This window comes from Morus notabilis, unplaced genomic scaffold (genome assembly GCF_000414095.1).
Source record: "Morus notabilis unplaced genomic scaffold, ASM41409v2 Scaffold1252, whole genome shotgun sequence".
Classification (NCBI taxonomy): Eukaryota; Viridiplantae; Streptophyta; class Magnoliopsida; order Rosales; family Moraceae; genus Morus; species Morus notabilis.
The window spans coordinates 85,419-103,691 of NW_010362211.1; the positions used below are offsets into that span (position 1 = coordinate 85,419).

General features: G+C 34.0%; 3 protein-coding genes across 3 annotated transcripts in view; 2 read left to right on the plus strand and 1 right to left on the minus strand.

Annotated features, from left to right (window-relative positions):
• Window positions 1-4,093: 4,093 nt before the first annotated feature.
• On the plus strand, window positions 4,094-7,720 carry LOC21387209 (ATP-dependent Clp protease proteolytic subunit-related protein 1, chloroplastic). The gene is made up of 9 exons (XM_024167685.1): window positions 4,094-4,462; window positions 5,436-5,551; window positions 5,674-5,880; window positions 5,994-6,098; window positions 6,231-6,293; window positions 6,560-6,671; window positions 6,884-6,945; window positions 7,018-7,200; window positions 7,277-7,720. The coding sequence occupies exons 1-9, from the start codon at window positions 4,219-4,221 to the stop codon at window positions 7,361-7,363; spliced, it is 1,179 nt and encodes a 392-aa protein (XP_024023453.1). The 5' UTR covers window positions 4,094-4,218; the 3' UTR covers window positions 7,364-7,720.
• A 602-nt stretch (window positions 7,721-8,322) lies between these two features.
• Window positions 8,323-12,424, minus strand: LOC21387210 (mitotic checkpoint protein BUB3.1). Its single transcript, XM_010101309.2, has 9 exons — window positions 12,199-12,424; window positions 11,919-12,049; window positions 11,693-11,775; window positions 10,856-11,122; window positions 9,903-9,978; window positions 9,434-9,514; window positions 8,900-8,978; window positions 8,672-8,772; window positions 8,323-8,583 (listed from the first exon to the last, which is right to left on the minus strand). The coding sequence occupies exons 1-9, from the start codon at window positions 12,316-12,318 to the stop codon at window positions 8,505-8,507; spliced, it is 1,017 nt and encodes a 338-aa protein (XP_010099611.1). The 5' UTR covers window positions 12,319-12,424; the 3' UTR covers window positions 8,323-8,504.
• Window positions 12,425-15,118: 2,694 nt separating this feature from the next.
• LOC21387211 (zinc finger protein-like 1) overlaps window positions 15,119-18,273 on the plus strand; it is a 5,668-nt gene continuing 2,513 nt past the window's right edge. Inside the window, exons 1-6 of the mRNA XM_024167686.1 lie at window positions 15,119-15,369; window positions 15,718-15,798; window positions 16,868-16,988; window positions 17,100-17,194; window positions 17,515-17,586; window positions 18,119-18,273. Coding sequence (XP_024023454.1) covers window positions 15,346-15,369; window positions 15,718-15,798; window positions 16,868-16,988; window positions 17,100-17,194; window positions 17,515-17,586; window positions 18,119-18,273 — 548 coding nt within the window. The 5' untranslated portion in view covers window positions 15,119-15,345. The remainder of the gene's footprint in view (window positions 15,370-15,717; window positions 15,799-16,867; window positions 16,989-17,099; window positions 17,195-17,514; window positions 17,587-18,118) is intronic.

The following is an 18,273-nucleotide window of genomic DNA, read 5'->3' on the forward strand; positions in this document are numbered from 1 at the left end:
ACCCGCCCCCATGCTGCTGGCTTAATTTAAGGTGGGGTTGAGGTCGGAGATTCTTAATTGGGCAAAACTTTCTGCACCTTACCTATTTACCTATTAAAAAAATAAAAGTTTTAAAAAAAATTATAACATTATTATACTCAAAGTAAATTTCACTAAATTTATTATAAAAATTTCACTAAATTTATTATAAAATGTAGCAATATAGCCACTAATATTTATAAATATAATTTTGTTGGTTCCCATTCCTCTATAATTACTAATAACTATATATCTTATTTAAGTTTTTTTTTATAAAATATAACACACACATATATAAAATATGTATTAAATAAAAGTACATATAATCTGGCTGGGTTGGGGACGGGGGAGCTTCCCCCACCCCTGCCCCACTCCTAATTCGTGGTTAATTTTAACCCCCATATCAGTCCCATCCCCATATAGCATCCCTCATATCTACCCTATTAGGGGCGGATAAGATTGTCATCCTTAGAAACAACAAAAAATTAAAACATGTTTTTTTTTTTTTTTGAGAAAAGGAAATAAATACTTTTGAAAAGTGTATGAGTCAAAATTTATACTATTTACTCTTAATTGATAACTTTTTTAATCAAATAATTATACTGTAAAAATGTACTAATTAAGAATAAGAATAAAAAGTAAAAATTTAAACTCATACTTTTAAAAATAAATTCTGTAATTTTCTTTATTTTCTTTACTTTAGTTGAACCACAACAAACTAAAAACCGGCATGTAAAGAAAGACCGGCACATAAGAACTTCAGGGGAGGTGCTTGTTCATTCAAACGTGATAAATAGAAGGATGATATTCAATAATTTGTCTCCAACTTCGACTTTAATTACAAGTTTGTCCCCAGTTTGCATCTGTAAGTTGTCTCATTTCATCATCATTTTCATTTTTTTTTTCTTTTTCTTTTTCTAACTTTGAAAGAGATAAGGTGAAATTAAATGTGGACCTAACAGCCTAATCTCCTTTTATTAGTTTGTTTTTATATCTTTATAAGTTATATTGCACTTTACGTGACTATAAGTTTGATTATTAAGAAAAGTTTGGTTATTAAGAATGGAATTGTTTCAATTATTTCTTGAATGATTTTTCACGCAAAAAAAAAAAAAAAAAAAAAAAAATTACTTTCACCCCCATCCTCATTCTCATCCCAACCCTAGGCGACATACACCACGTCTTCTTCCCTAATAAGAATGAGGCTAGTAATGCAACCCACCTCAGCGCTGCATTTATATTGCTTCCCCATACGACAGCCAAATCGATTTAGGATTTTTTTTCTCTCAATTTGGTTTTTTTTTCCTATTTTTATTCTGAGTTATTAGTATTTTTGGTTCATGGGCTTGAATATTTTGTCACTTTGATTCTTGAACATATAAATTTACTTATGGGTTGCTTGATACATATACTCAAAATTCAAATCATGATTCTACTATAGTGTTTTTCTCTCACGAAGAATTTAAATAAAAAAATTCTCATCAATAGTTTTTTCAAAAAAAATTGAATCAAAACTCAAATGATAGTTCAAAAATACTTTCTAAACGGGTCATTAATTTTTGAAACTTTGATTTTTTTAACATTTTTGTCCATGACACTTAAATTGGAGAGTCACATTTTAAATTTTTTAGAGATAATCACGTCTCAATCACTGAGAAATTGAAACATTTACAAATTAGCAACATTAAAACGCAAAATGTTTTAGTGTTTAGGAGTTTTATCAATAATGAAAATGATATATTAATTATTACATTTTAATGTAATTATTTTTATACTTTGAAGTATAAATAATCACGAATTCATAACCACGTCTTCATTTATTTATACCTCGTTCACTTTGTAGATTCGAGTTTTCAATTCGAGTTGAGATGTGATATTTTCTTAGAGCTTTTCATTGTAGCAGAAAAAGTTAGATGTGATATTTTCTGAGAGTTTTTTACTGTAAAAATCTAGAACTGAAAACTCGAATCGGTGAAATGAACGATGTCATTTTAACGGAAAACTCATTTAACATTTGGAAAGTAGAAACCTGCAAGGTGCATCACCATTTAACAAATTTTACACATTTGCCCTTTCAATATATAAGATTTTGACAACTTGCTGCATGAACTTTTAATGTTGGCAATTTACTCTCCTAACTTGTAAAACTGTAGTAGTGTGTCCAATTTTTATCAATTTTATCTTAATTTTATGTCAGATTACCAGATTTAAGGAATTGAAAGTTGAGAAACTGAGATACTTGTGTTATAATTTAAATTTAGAATGATGAAATTTTTTATCGAATGTGCGTTTTCATCACTACTTTAACATAATCATTATCAAAATAAGACACATTTTAATTGTTATGTAAGTTAATGTGGAAAATTGTCAAATATTAGAAGTTCAGGAGAGAAGTTGACAAAACCTAGGGGCAAATGTACAAAACATCTTTTAATAAAAAATGATTAATTACAAAAATTTCTCTTAAATTATAACTCGTATAACACTTTGTCCTCCGATATTTAAAACGTAATATTTGTGTTCCTCAAACTATGCATCGTTAAAAAAATGCTCTTTCTGTTAGTGTTTATAACAGATCACCACATGTCATACAAATATTGATTGTTGCTAACTAATTTAGAGAATAATTACTCTTCTACTTATGATTCTTAAAATTTATATTTTAATTTTCATATGACGATAACTAGAACAAAACAATAAAACAACAGTTTTAATTTTACTCTTTTGGTGAATTAATGAAATAAAAGTTAATTAGAAAGTTCTAATTTTTAATTTTAAAAAATATACAGGAATACTCATCATTATATAATATTAGCTAATTTTGTGTTAGAAACACCAACTGAAAAAGAACAGAGAGAAGTATTTTTGTTAACGATTCATAATTTGAGAGAAACAAATGTTACGTTTTAAAAATTAGAGACAAAAGGCCTGTTTGTTTCCTTTTTTGAAAACGTTCTTCACGTTTTTCAAGGAGAGAAAAATGAAAACAACATAAAGATGGTGTTTGATTTAACACCGTACCAAAAATGAAAACAAAATCGTTTTTGTATTTTTCCTAAAAACTACCACTATTCTAAAAATAAATTAAACTCGTTTTCATTTTTTCATTTCCATTTTCTCTCCTCTGAAATTTTTTTCTGCCCTTCACTTCTCACACACGATCTCTTCCTGAATTTCTCCGTTCTCTTCTCATCCTCTTCTCCGGTTACAGTTCGTCGGTCTTCTCCGGTCTGCTCCGGTCTCTCTTCTCTGGTCTTCTTTGGGGACAACAATGACAACCATGAGATTTGGAGTAGGAGCAGGCCATTGACGACCTTCCTAATGCCCCTGAAGATCCGAAGACGGTGTCTGCAATTTCCAACAAAATCAGGGCCAGTAACTCTCCCCTAAATTTTATTCCCACCACTTTCTTTTGTGACGCATTTCAGACCAGAACAAGTCAAGGGGGACGATCGCAGCCACGCCCTCACCTGGGTCGCTCCAAAAGTCTGAACAAGTTTTCCGGTCATCCTCTTGCCTAGGCAGTCGAAGAATTGCCGATTTAAATACGTTAAATGGTTTTTGGGTTTTCTTATTTATTTTCTGAAAGTATGAAATTGAGCCCTTAATATTTAGAGAAGAAACTTACAATTGCTTTGGAATGAAATTAGGTTGATGTTTGTTGGAGATTTTTCATGAATTTTGTTTCAATTATTATTTATTTAATATGTTATTATTTTAAACACTATTACATGTTCTTAAAAATTAAACCACCAAACGCAGTTTCAGTTTTTTTTATTAAAAATAATCTCTGAATAAAATTACTAAACGCATTTTTAAAAATGATTCAAAAATGAAAATGAAAATGTTTTCATTTCTATTTTCATACTAAAAATAAAATCATTTTAGAACGAGTTCCGAAAGCACCGAGAGCGTTACAAAAGTCATTATTTAGGAGGAGTTTTTGTAATTAGAGGATGAAAAAAAATTAAAAGGAGAATAATAAAATAAAAATAAATCCCATAGAATTGCCGTTCAATCAAAACGACACCGTATTAGGGAGTGGAGTCTGCTTCACAATCACATTTCCCAGGGTGAGAGCAAGTGAGAAGTCTCGGAGCGTCCAAGATTTTCTTGGGAAGCCATAGAATAGAAGAGAAGCTTTTCTAGTCTTCTTCCTTCCTTCTGTCGTCCTCTAATTCCAATTCTAAGTCCATTTCCATGGCTACTTCTCTCATCTCATCTCTCTCGGCTCCGTCTTCCTTAGCTCGCCAGCTGGGTCCTTCTATTGGATTCCCAAACTCTTCCTTTCTTCATGGCACAAAGCTATTCTGCGAACCATCTTCTTTTCTAGCTTTATCCGGAAGAGAACGACCCACTTCTCGAAGATTCTTCGTATCTCCATCTGCCAAATCGCTGGACCATATTCCCAAGCAGTTCAGGGAGCAAAATCTCAAAGATGGCTGTGAGTCTTGTCTCTCTCTCTCTCTCTCTCTCTCTCTCTCTCTCTCTCTCTCTCTCTCTTCAGTTTTCATGTTTTCATTTCAATGGTGCCCTCGTTAGCTATTCTAAATATTATCCTTGTTATTTTGATTTTGGGGTTGATTTACTTTAGTTTTGGTCTAATATATTAACTGGGTTCGTTCCCCTCTCTTAGATAGGGGTTTATTTGGTTGCCGAGAAAAGGCATGAAAAATCAGGGTGGGAATAATTCAAACATTAATTTTAATTTTCTGAACGATTTAGATGAGAGACTGGAAGAATGAGTAGTTGAGGCGATATGTTATGTGCTATATTATTTGGGAAAGCTGAAACTATGGTGAACCCATTTTTTTTTTTTTTAATTTTATTGTTCCTTTATCGTTTTTATAGTTTCTTGAGCTGATGTTAGAATATTTGATGTAAAAAGTGCGACTATAGGATGGTAGGGCCTTAGTTGAGTGCACTTTAAAGTGTGATACATATTAGTTATGGAGGTATCACTCAAAAAGGGGGGCAAAAAGTTATGGAGGTATTATGAAAGGCGGGAAATTGGTTTGGAAAATGCAAGTTTTCGGCAAACGAAAGAAGTCGGGTTGAGGTTCTGTGTCTGTCTGCGAAGGAGTCTTTTAAATGGACAGTAAGATGGAATGAGGCGGAGAAATAGGTTACTTTGGGAATATGTTGTGATAAAATAGGTTGATCAAATGAAGCGATGACATTTTGTATACCCTGTGATTGGTTCATTGCAAAAGCCTCTATGCTTATTGTTTGTCTTCTATATTGGGTATTGAGCAGGCCTTCCTGATCCCAAAAGTTTAGTTGTGTCACCGTATTTTTGTTATTACATTATGAGGATAGGATTCTGTATTAGAACTTGAGGGTGTTGATTGTTCATGCTCTTATAATTGTTATTTGACTGAATTTATTGAGAACTAGAATGATCTTCTGTGTTGTAGTAATGGATAATTATAAGAATGCACCCCAGTATCTGTATGGCCTTTCTCCTTCCCAAATGGACATGTTCATGACAGAAGATAATCCCGTCAGACGCCAGTCAGAAGCAGTTACAGAGGTTCACTTTCATTGCATAATTTGAAAGTTCTTAACTTGCTGACGTTTTGTAATTTAATTCCATAAGAACCTAAAACTATATTTAGTTAACCAAAGTTCATATTATTCAACTGATATTAACAGGAAAGCATCTCGTCGTCCCACAACTATTTGAATCATGGAGGGATGTGGAGTCTATCAGGCATGAAAGATAAAGGTCCTTCAAAATATAGCATGAGTGTAAGCATGTACCGGGGGGGAGGAGCAAGAGGATATGGAAGACCCCGAACTGCTCCTCCGGATTTGCCTTCCTTACTCTTAGATGCTCGGATATGCTATTTGGGCATGCCTGTAAGACACTTCAACTTGTTTCTGTAAAATCCTGGATAGACTAAGTATTTTAATTTCTCTTTTGGATTTTTAACTCATCGTTGCTTTCCTGTGATGCTATCTGATTACTGCAGATTGTCCCCGCTGTAACTGAACTTCTTGTTGCTCAATTTTTGTGGTTGGATTATGATAACCCTTCTAAGCCTATCTATTTATACATAAATTCATCTGGGACGCAGGTTAGTGTCCATTGTATTCAAACATATTCCTTCCAGGAGATGGTGGTTCGTGATATTGTTAGTTTGGGGCTCATTTCTCTTGTATTCTTACCAAGTCTTATTTGTTTTGTTTTGTTATGTTATGCACTTTAGAATGAGAAGATGGAGACGGTTGGATCTGAAACTGAGGCATATGCTATAGCTGATATGATGTCCGTAAGTATTATTATCCAGTGCACTAGATTTTGGCATCTTCTAGTAGAAGGCATGGGAATATAAGTTTAGTTTTTCCCATTTTGTATGTTACACGTCCATCTTTTCTGTCGGTACCTTTTAAGTTTTACACGGAGCTCATGATGTATTTAAAAAAAAAAAAAAAGGACCTATTGCATTAAATTATATTTTTGTTTTCAAGTCTTGTTTATCAGTATTCCAGCCTGTTGAATTACTGTGTCTTCAATCTTTGCATGTCCACCATGAAGTACGTCAAGTCAGATGTCTACACCGTCAACTGTGGAATGGCTTACGGTCAAGCAGCAATGCTTCTAGCACTTGGAGCAAAGGGTTATCGTGCGGTGCAACCTAATTCCTCCAGTATGGTTCCAACTTTCTGTTCAAAACTAAGCATGCTATCTACAATTCAATCTAATTTGAAAGCCGTGTAACTGGCTCTTTGCAACCCTTCAGTTTGAATACATCCTTGCTCGTATGCTTTTAAGATTATGTTCACGCTCGTGCCTAGAAAGCGTGCTTTATATGCAATCATCATTCCCTACTTTCTGATAGTTAACTGTGTCGTATTGCAGCAAAGTTATATCTGCCGAAGGTCAACAGATCAAGTGGGGCTGTCATTGATATGTGGATTAAGGTACCACCCGTGCCTCTTTCCATCTTTCTCTCTTTTCTCTCTACCTTCAGCTTCTGAACAAATTTGTATCAGGCCAAGGAACTGGATGCAAACACCGAGTATTACATTGAGCTACTAGCAAAAGGCATTGGCAAATCCAAGGAAGAAATAGCTAAAGATGTCCAGAGACCTAAGTATCTCCAAGCACAAGATGCCATAGACTATGGTGTTGCTGACAAAATAATTAGCTCGCGCGATATTGCATTTGAGAAACGGGTAAATAATCTTTGCACATTCTCCTTGTTGAATTTCTTGCTTGCATGAAAATTCCTAACAATTTTTCTTCAATCAGGATTACGATGAGATGCTTGCTCAATCAAGAGCTATGAAGAGGGGAGCAGGAGGCAATCCACAAGCAGCTCCGTCTGGATTTAGGTAAATGACAAAGCATAGCATGGCTTGCAAGATATACAAAGGAGGAGAAGTTCTTCGTTACTTAGCTTACATATCTAGCCTGGTCGCATTTGGGGATTTGGTTGAACTTTTTGTTGTAAGATGGGGGACTAATGATGTCCCATTTCATGACGATAAGCAGTTGTAGTACTTAGCAAATGCTGTAGATGTGGGTACTTTTTGACTGGTTCTAATGTTTTAATATCTTATCCCACAAGAAAACATGTAGAGATTTTGTATCTCGTGTTTCTTTGTTTCATGTGAATATACTACAGTAACAGATATACCTTTGCTTGATGATGTTTATGCTGTGAAAATTATGCGTACTGGGTTGTCATCAGAATTCACGAGGGCGATTTTGACGCAGATGATTTGTTTTTACCGTTTTTAATCTGGAGTTCTTGTTTTTACATATGTATTCCATTTCTTATAAGAAAGAAAGGACAAAAAAAAAAAAGAAAAAAAGAAATGAAGACAAAATAGAAAAATAAAAGGCAAAAGACAGGAAAAAAACGAACCAGAAAAAAAAAGAGAAAAAAACTTGTCCGAAACATTTCACTCATTTTGGGAGTTTTGGCCACAACTGGTTCGGTTTTAGCAATATGGTATAGATATAGATACATGAAGAAGCTAGGATTTTCTTTTGTCTCCAAAAAGTACCACATCAGAGAGCTATATCGACCAAGCTATCAAGAAAACAATTCCATTTGTTTCTCTTTTTGATTCACCTTTGGTTTTTCGCACTCTAATTTCAAATTTCATTGTAATAAGATGCAACTCTCAGACCGTTTCCCCTTCAGTAACTTTTCAAAGCCGTCAGATCAGTTGACGATTCTCTTAAAGTAACATTTTAATTTACTGTATCGTATTCTTTCCATGGCACAGTTAGCAAAATAATAGTGTAGAAATAGAAGGATGTAAGCGTGCGTGACTATCGGAGAAAGCAAAATTTATATATATAAATTAAAAGGGTGTGTCATTCTACTGTCTGATCACTTCAACTAAGACTTGAGAGTACAATACATATCAAGGACACACTTCCTTACAGACATCAGAGCATCGCAGACTACTACGGATGATTTTATATATTATGTCCAACAAAAAACGGAATTTCAGAGTTATGTGATTCACGAAGGTAGCACTTTTGGCTTTGGCTTGACCTCTATCTCATTTACACCGCGCACAAAGATGGCATCCGGTTCATGGCTGCAAAACAAATGTATTGTACGTCAGAATCCGTGAGAAAATGAAATAGCTAGAGAGAGAGATAAATATCGAGATTTGACAATCTTACGGTTTTTCACCCTCCTCAAACGTGTAACTTGAAGCTACAGCCAAGAGACGGCCATCTCTGCTAAAAGAAAGTGCCGCAATACTTGTTGGGTATTTTGAGTACTAGAAGGATAGAAAATTGAGCAAAATAAAAAGATCAGAACATTTTGATGTATCCATGACCGAGTAAGATGAAAATATTTTAAAAATTAATTGAAAAAGAAAGTGGAGATTGGCTGAAAGTTTTTACCTGATACAATCTCTTCTTGTTGTTGCCATCCCACACATTCACAAAACCATCACAACCTCCGGTTGCAAATGTACCGTAGCTGAAAGGTTAATTTTGACGATAGTCAAATAAAAATGCATGCAGAACGGAAAGAAGTTGCAAGATCACTAACTTCGAATTCAATATATAAGCTTAATAATCACCTGGGCAAAACAAAATATTTATCCGACAGCTCATACCAGGCAAAACAATTCTCGATACTTTTATGAAAGCCAAAACAATGGACCACTACAAAGATGAGTGTTTGTTACAATACTTAAAGAACTTGCATCTTGAAGCTCGTAATAGTTTTGCCAACATGTGACCCAAAGTTCTCATAGGTTTTTAAATGTGTTGGTTGGATTAATTTAGTTTCTGATTGCATTAACACGCACTTGAATCAAGTTTCTTTGATCCACTAATTGTAATTGTTACAAATATGAAGTCTTTTAAGTTACAGGATATTAGCAAGAAGAAGAAGAAGAAGACATTGATGAAGGATACTGATGAATTTACACTGGGTGGAATGCAATGGCATTTACTGGATAGACGATGTCCCTTCCGGCCTCTGATTTTCTATGGCACTTGAATGCATATCTGCAGAAGTATTAATACTGTTAATACGGATGACGGATGAATGGTAAAAGTGATTTACATAATCACACATAAAGTGCCTGCATTTTCTTTTGGAGGTACCCTTAAGAGGGTCTGCATCTCCTAATTAATTGAACTGCCAACCATGGTGCAAGCCTATTGCCGTGTATACAAGTGATACAAGTCATTTTCAACAAAAGTCTATAGAGTGAGAAAATAAAAGTTAAAAGTACACACTCTCGTTTATTCAATTATATATATATATATATATATATATAAGAAAAGATAATTTAGAATCTAAGTAACCTACATAAAGAGAGCCATAGGACAGGGCGTATACCGTAACCATATATATCTCAAATTTCAATTAATACTACTAGACATGACATACTTTTTGGCTTGGCTGGCCTCTGAAAGATCAAAAAATTCCATGGCAACCCGTCCTTCAACAGAACTGAGAGCATATCCTACAAAACATAGACATGTCAGTAAAATACCCAACTGAATCAAAAAGAGTGAAATACACGCAAAGGGAGTCAAAAAGTGAAAAGAAAAAGAAAACTGATGCGGAATAGTTTTAGATGTTTATTTAGTTTCTATTTGATTAGGAATTTATTTTATTAGGGTAGTTACCCATTGTTAACTTTCCTTATTTTATTTTGGTCTAATTTCCTATTTTGCTAAATTAGGAGTTTATGCTATTTTAAAAGTAGGGTTAGTTTCCCATTACTAGAGTTTTCATATTTCATATTGGTTTAGTTCCCTATTTCGTTATTTGGTATTGCTATAAATATAGCAGCATCGTAATTTCATTTCAGACAATGGTTTATGAATATTGAAACCAGTGTTTATCTCTCTAGAGTTCTTATTGCTCTCTATAAATTCTATCTATTTCTCTCTCTATTGGCTTTTCTTCTCTACCTTGAGTCTATTCTTCTATTTCTATTCTTCTTCTTATATTGATCCTACGTCAAAAACATCCTGATTTTAGCTTGAGGCTATAGACATCACATTACATGTTTGACTGTAAATGGCAAGACTAGGATATCCACCTAAGCAAGTGACCCTCTTTGTTCGTCATTTAATCCTTTAGGCCATCCTAACAGAATTGATAAAACCTTCTTTTAAACACAACACAACCAACTAAGATACCTATGTAACGACGTTAACAAGTGATCCAGATGCAAGCATTACAGCTGTATAACTTGTAAAACAATTTTCTTTTTTTCTTTTTCTAGAAAAAAAGGGGAAGTTAGCAACATGATGCTACTTTATTGACAATTTTTCTTTTTTAGAAACCTAAAATACCAACTAGATATTTTGAACCAATCAAATAACGAGTACCCGTCCCATTAGGATAACAACGGACACAGCGAGTTTGATATTTCAAGGAGGATTCCCTTCGTTGCTCAGGTTGGGACATATTTCGCAAATCGTAGACATTCACATGTCTTCCTGCAGTTGCTACAACCAAGCGGTTTCCAACAAGAGAAAGGGAGTATACTCGCTCAGGTTGCGGATATGTCCCAACAAGAGTGCGCTCCTGCCCACTTGCTCCTCTGGGGTCCCAACACTTGAGTGTTTTGTCCCAACTACCTGTGATCAACTGACCTGAAACCATAAAGAGAGCAAGGAAACTATTATGTGGTTTTAGTTTCTGAAAACAATATGAATGCTGTACACGACATAAGACTTAATTGACTAAACTACAAGTAATACCATTGTCATTTTAACAGAACATCAAAGATAATTAGGGCCACAACTTATTTTTGGCGTCAAACTTAATCCAGGTAATAATGGCAGGGTTTTCCTATTTGAAAGTACTCCATTAAACAGTATGGCCCGTACAATTCTGTTTCTAATCACAAAAGGATATAATTACATCACCCATTTCTACAATAGAGATGAAATCTGATAACAAGTAGTAACTTGAAGTACAATAGCTGGACCCCCCAAATTCAAAACCAAGATATTAAATTTCATTCTAAAATAGTCACAGATAGTTAGTAACAAAGAAGCCAAAAATATAATTTTCGGTCTAGAAGCTTGACCCTTAATCTTAAGAAATCACATTCAAAGTCCAAATCACCATAGAATATGCAAGTCGAAAGTGACAAAAATAAAAATAAATAAATAAATAAAAGAATACGAGGGCAATAATGCAATGAGAAAAAAGGGAACCTGCTGCGTAAGAGTACTCAACACACCGTACAGGTGCATCATGGCGTCCGAGAATATCCTCTTTATTGTAGTTGAAAACAAGCCTGAAGATCGAAGTTACAATCTTAAGCTCAATTACAAGCTAATCTATACAAATGATCAGTCAACCCTAAGCTTCAACTGTTTGAATGAGATGGCTCAATTCTTTGCTAACCAAACAGAAGATCAGGCTACAAAACGAACTCACCGTCGCACAGTATTATCGCCGCCAGCGCTAAACCCCGAGGAATCGTCATGGAAGCAGCAGTCAAGCACGGGACCGCCGTGCATAAACTCGCCTCGCAGCACATTGGCACTCGCGTCGTACAATCGAACGCTCTGCAACCGAATCACAACGGAAGAATCCAGAATTAGAGAGAGAGAGAGAGAGAGAGAGAGAGAGTGAGAGAGGAGAGAGGGGAGAGAGAGAAGGGAAAAAACGAGCGGTGGAGGGGGGGGGGGGGGGGGAAGAAGTCGGTGAGGCGTACCTTGTCCCAGGAGGAGACGAGGAGGTGATCGCTGTGATTGGAGAAGCGGAGGTTGGAGATGCCGTCGGAAGGAGGGTTGGAGAGCTCTCGGCCGGGGACCGGCGGCGGAGCAGCGGTCATGGCGGGATCGGAGAGTGGGCGGAAGTGAGAAATTAGGGCTTTTTTCAGAGAGAGAGAAGAGAGAAAGAGTGAGTGTGTTGCAGCAGGGAAATGAGAGAGAGAGAGAGAGAGGGAAGGCTTGATTTGAAAAGAGAGAATATACGGAATTATTCAAATAAATATATATATAGAGAGAGCCACAGAGATGCGTTTTTATTTTTTTGGGTTAGAAGGATTTGAATTTGATTTGGTGCAACGACAGAAAGCTCCGGTGAGGTCCGAGGAACGAGGATATTATTTGGATTTAAATTTGAAATGCCCAACCTTACTCTTGCAGAATTTTTTTGGTTTTTTGGTTAAAAAAGAAAAAAACTTGAACAGAGAAATGGTAATGGCCCCCTCTGCGATTATGCTATTGAGGTGTTTTGGCATGCTGTAATCTAATAAATTTTAGACTTATCAAAAAGATTTAAAATTCGTTTAGTTCGCTGATTCGAGTTAAAATGTGATTTTATGTGAGAGCTTTTTACTGTAGTTAAAAAGTTAGATGTGACTGTTTTTAAGAGTTTTTACTATAACAAAATTCAAATTCTAAACTCGAATCAGTGGAATAAACGAGACCTTAGTTAATCTTTAGGGTATGAAATTAGATATTTTTAAGTAGTTTTTATTTTGGTGCAAGGATTACAATTTTTTTTTTTCATCCATATAAAAGTCAAGCCAATGGGATTCACCTTATCTTATTTTAGATAATTCGAATCTTACCTAAAGAAGTTGTAATATTTGGAGATTTCAATATCATGAGAATCTAGAAAAATAAAATAATAACAAAAAAAGAAAAACGACTTTCACGAGATCGTTTTGAGAACCTTGCCTCCTCATCGAAAGGCCGCACAGCCCATGACAACCCGCCATGCATCGAACCATCGTGACCATTGCACGGCACCATCCACCACCCAACCTCGCACCATATTATTATCTAAATTAAGGGTGCGTTTGGAATTCGTTTTAAAATGATTTTTATTTTTTGTATGAAAATGAAAATGAAAACGTTTTCAATATCAGACATAAATCATTTTTAAAAATGCATTTGATAGTTTTTATCAATAGATTATTTTCAGTGTAAAAAAACCCATTAATGTCTCTCTTTCTCTCTCTGCTCGAGAGAGGAGAAAAGAAAAACAAAAAATGAAAAGTCGTTTTTTATTTTTCTCTAAACCAAAAAATCGTTTTCATTTCTGTTTTTTATTTTTATTGCGCCAAATGTCGTTTTAAAAACGTTTTTATTTTTTCTTTCTTAAAAAATATAAAAAATAAAAACGAGATCAATTCTAAACACGACTTAAGTTTAATTGTCCTCTATCGTTATCGGTGTGCATTAGGTTTCAGTGTGCTCTTTCGTGCACGTCCTTTGTTATTGTTGATCACGAGGTGATATTAAAGTTGGGATCCCGATATAGCACCAAATTGGGGCGCATGTTAATTTCAATCTCTTTTTGTAAAAAGGGTAATATTGAAATCAAGAGTTCAAATGTAAGGGCTGCGAGAGTTATTTTTCTTTTTAAACGTGAAAATAAAGGGTGCATTATATATAATTTTCCCAACATATATATTTTATAGTAATGTCATCGTATAGTTATTAATAGGATTGCCAAATCAATTATTATCTATTACACATATTCTAACAAATTAAATGTATCGTTGTATATTGAAACTCGTGACAAATAATGTCCAAATTTTACTATTATACATGCTATGTATTTCAAATTTCCACATCCTAATGTAGATTTAGTTTTGTCTTAAACAAATATCTATTCGTTTTAAAGAAATATTACAATTTTTTTTTTCTGGTAGGAAAATATCGGCTATGTGTTTAGAGTTGTTTTTGTTTTTATTTTTCATGTTTTTAGAGAAAGAAAAAATGAAAACGGGAGAGAAATAACGTTTGAAACAATTAAAGATAAAAAACGGAAATAGAACGATTTTTTTTTTGTTTAGTATAAAATGAGAGAGAAATGAAAAACGACTTTTAATCATTTTTCTTTTTTTATTTTTGTTTTCTCCTCTCTCAAGTAGAGAGATAGAGATATTAATGTATTTTTTTATACTGAAAACAATATGTTGATAGAATTACTAAACACATTTTTAAAAATGATTTCTGTTTAAGATTGAAAACGTTTTCATTTCCATTTTCATACAAAAATAAAATTATTTTAGAACGAGTTTTAAACGTACCCATCATTTTTCTTTCCTCTTTCCTGAGAAAAAATTAATCATTAACATAATAAAAATAAGAGTAAGACGGAAAAGAAATAGAAAAAATTAGGTAAATGACTATTTTTTAACTATTTTTTTAATAAATGACTCAGCTTTTTACTTTTTAAATAAATGATAATTTTTTTTTATTTTAGTAAAATGATTTTTTTTTTCAATTGTTAATAAATGATTAACCGATTTATTATGGCCTCATTCACTTTGTAGATTTGAGTTTTCAATTCGAGCTGACATGTGGCATTTTTTGAGAGCTTTTTACTGTAGTAGAAAAAGTTAATGTGATATTTTATGAGTACTTTTTACTGTTGAAACTTAAAACTGAAAACTCGAATTGGTGAAATAAACGATGCAATTTATTAATAATTTATTATTAATAACATGTAATTTGTTGATTAAAAATGATTAATTATTAATAGATATCAGTTAATTATTAATTAATATTGATTAAAAAAATTATTAATTAATTAATGATTAACTTAAATTAATCAGTAATTGATTACTAAATTAATCAATAATTGCTATGAAAGTTAATCAGAGGAAAAAAGAAAAAAAAAGAAAAAAGGAAAAACGGAAAACGGGATCGCTTCCCTGCAAAATCAGAGAGAGAGAGGGAGAGAGAGAGAGAGAGGTGTTGTTGGAGACAAAAAAGAGCAATTTGATATATTAATTAATCAGCGAATCGGTTCAACTCTTCAGCAAAACCTCGTCGTCATCTTCTCAAAACCCTAACCGAAATTCTTCTTCCCTTCGGAGGCTGAATCGCCGGTCAATGCAATGGTGGTCTGCAAATGCCGCAAGGTACGAATCTCTTTGCAACATGTTCTAATGGTGTCGAATTTTCGGAAATTTTCTCTGGATTGTGTTTATTCGCAAAATGCTTAGTTGAGTAGCTCGAGATTCAGATCGGATCGAGTTGGTAAAATTTGCTCGGAAGTTGAGGCGATCTACGGGATTATGAATTAGCTCGATTAGCAATCGATGTAGATCGTCGTCGTTAATTTCTTGAGTTTTATAGTGTGAATTGAGTGATGATTATTGAATTTTGGTTTGATGCATGTTTGCATTTCAGCTTTTTACTTAGTAGAGCTTGTTGATTGCTTCTTCTAAGTTTGGAGAATGATATATTTGGGGTTTTTGGTGTTTTAGGCTACAAAGTTGTACTGTTTCGTGCACAAGGTCCCTGTTTGTGGAGAATGCATCTGTTTTCCTGAGCATCAAATATGCGTGGTAAGCTTTTGATTTTTTTGTTGTTGTTGCTGTTTTTTTTTTTTTTTTTGAAAATGGATTTTGTTGTGTTTTTGGAGTGAAAGTGTTCAGTTTATTTCACCTATGGATAAAACTGAAATTTATGTTCTTATGCACACTAGAGTTATGCCTACAAGCACACTTGCAAATATAAGTAAGAGCATTTCCAATGCAATGCTATAATTGTTGTGTCAATTACAAATTTAGCATTTGAGTGCAAAAAACACTCTCCAAAATAATGCTATTTATTGTGCCAAATTTCCCATATGTTATATTTTGTAGCAAATTTCCCACCAAGTATAGCATACGGAAAATTTGGCATTTGATGACTATTGGTTAAAATGTTTACTTTTTTTTGTAATCATCGCAACTTTTGCATTTTCTTATTGTTTGAAAAATAAAAGTTTATTTTTACAACTTTTAAAGCGTAGTGATTATGAGAAAAGTAGATTTAGCATTTCAAATAGCATTATGCATTGGAGTAAAAATGAAAATAACATACTCTATCATACTTTTTGATGTTAAATATACAATTGGCATTAGCATATACATCGGAGATGGTCTAATAAGATTAAGAGATGGAAAGAGAGAAAAATAACATATATATAACGAATAATACGGTGTTTGGTGTTCTTTATTTTGCTTTCGCCATTGTAATTTCAAATGCAAGCGAATTTAGTTAATAAAAAAAGTCCGATGCTTCCCTTTGGGTAGGCCCTTACAAAGATTTTCTTTTGGCCGTCATATACGGATCATTCTAGTTTCTTGCTGATAATTTCTTTATTAACCACACCATGAGACACTTTACTTCATTCATCAAGCAAATTTTGCGTTACGAATATTATGAAAGAAATTATGATTTTCGTGAGGTGTATGTTTATTCGAAGAACATCTTGTTCCGTCGAGTTAAGACATCATGAAGGAAATTTTAATTTTCCTGTGGAGTATGTTTGGATTGCATCATGCTTTTTAAGGAATAGTTTTAAATACGTAAACATGCATTATGGCTGGTTTGGGGTGTAAACTGCGTCATTTTTTAATTTGCTTGTAGATCCGTACCTACTCAGAGTGGGTAATAGACGGAGAATACGACTGGCCTCCTAATTGCTGTCTCTGTAAAGCTGTGCTTGAAGAGGGGACTGATTCTCAGACTACTCGACTGGGCTGCTTGCGTATGTAAAGATATAATAATAGCGTATTGCATGCAAATTTTCTCCATGAAAGGTGCTGTTGAATAGTCCTACAGCAGTTTTTAATGTGGATGTGTATTTTATTCTATGTAGATGTCATACACTCTAGCTGCCTGGTTTCACATATCAAAAGTTTTCCTTCGCATACCGCACCTGCTGGATATGTGTGTCCTGTGTGTTCTACATCGGTAAGATTTATTTCTAGAGCCTGAGCATAAACACGTTTTTCATTTTTATTGTTTTAGTTTTTGCCTCAAACCCGTTGGTAAACATATCTGCAAAATTTTTTGGACCTCTTAGGTTGCTGGTTCTAAAAGTTATTTTAATGAACAAGAAAGATATTGTTTTTATTTCACACTTTTTGTTTTCCTTCAAATTAAATGAACAACTGAAGTAAAAATACTAAAAATATCACTTGATGTCTTCTAAATTCTAAAGCTTTTTTCCCCCTCCCTTCAGGCGTTCATTGTATGGCCTAGTTTGTTTATATATTACTTTCTTGGTGCAGATATGGCCTCCCAAGAATGTGAAAGATTCAGGATCTCGCCTTCATACAAAGTTGAAGGAAGTTATCATGCAGGTGAGGCCCATGATTGACTCTTAGATTATCAAAACAATGTTCTAGTTTCAATCTGATAAAAAATTATTTACCATTGCTATGTTGAGCTGGTTGGTGTTCTCTAAATATAAGTACTTTACTGATATTTGAAAAACATTAGCAATTAAAACTAGTGCAGATTATGGGAAAGTTCGAATAAACATTTGAAATGTTTCATGATCGATGCTAGATATTTGCAACAGGTGGGAATTTATGCTCCTGTCTTTTTTAGGACGATCTCCTGTTTTATTGTTACAATTTCCCTTGTCATTGTAGGTTCCTGCCAAATATCTGTAGCTCTTAATCGACTCACAAGCCATTTGGCATGCTTTTTAGTTTATTTCATGTACCCTTTTGTCGAACTACCTCAATATGCTTTCATCTAGCAGACTAATTATCTGATCTTGGTAGTCCCGTTTATTGCAATGGACAAAAGGTATCCTTACGCAAGTGTTTTGGACACCAACTTGTTTTTCTCAGTCTGATTTGAACAGTTTTCATTGCTGTTGTGCAGACTGGCCTTGAAAAGAACTTGTTTGGAAATCATCCGGTTTCATTACCAGTTCCAGAGTCCCGAAATCCTCCTCCTGCCTTTGCGTCAGATCCACTGATTGGTGTATCTTCCGTGGAAGGCAGGGAAAATAACATAAGCTCAGCATCCTCAGCAGG

Coding starts and splice junctions, on each gene's coding strand:
- LOC21387210 (XM_010101309.2), bottom strand. CDS start 12,318: ATGACCGCTGCTCCGCCGCCGGTCCCCGGCCGAGAGCTCTCCAACCCT. Junction 11,776..11,918: donor GGCGATAATACTGTGCGACG/GTGAGTTCGTTT, acceptor TTCGATCTTCAG/GCTTGTTTTCAACTACAATA. Junction 8,773..8,899: donor ACAAGAAGAGATTGTATCAG/GTAAAAACTTTC, acceptor CTATCCTTCTAG/TACTCAAAATACCCAACAAG.
- LOC21387209 (XM_024167685.1), top strand. CDS start 4,219: ATGGCTACTTCTCTCATCTCATCTCTCTCGGCTCCGTCTTCCTTAGCT. Junction 6,294..6,559: donor CTATAGCTGATATGATGTCC/GTAAGTATTATT, acceptor TCCACCATGAAG/TACGTCAAGTCAGATGTCTA. Junction 6,946..7,017: donor TCATTGATATGTGGATTAAG/GTACCACCCGTG, acceptor AATTTGTATCAG/GCCAAGGAACTGGATGCAAA.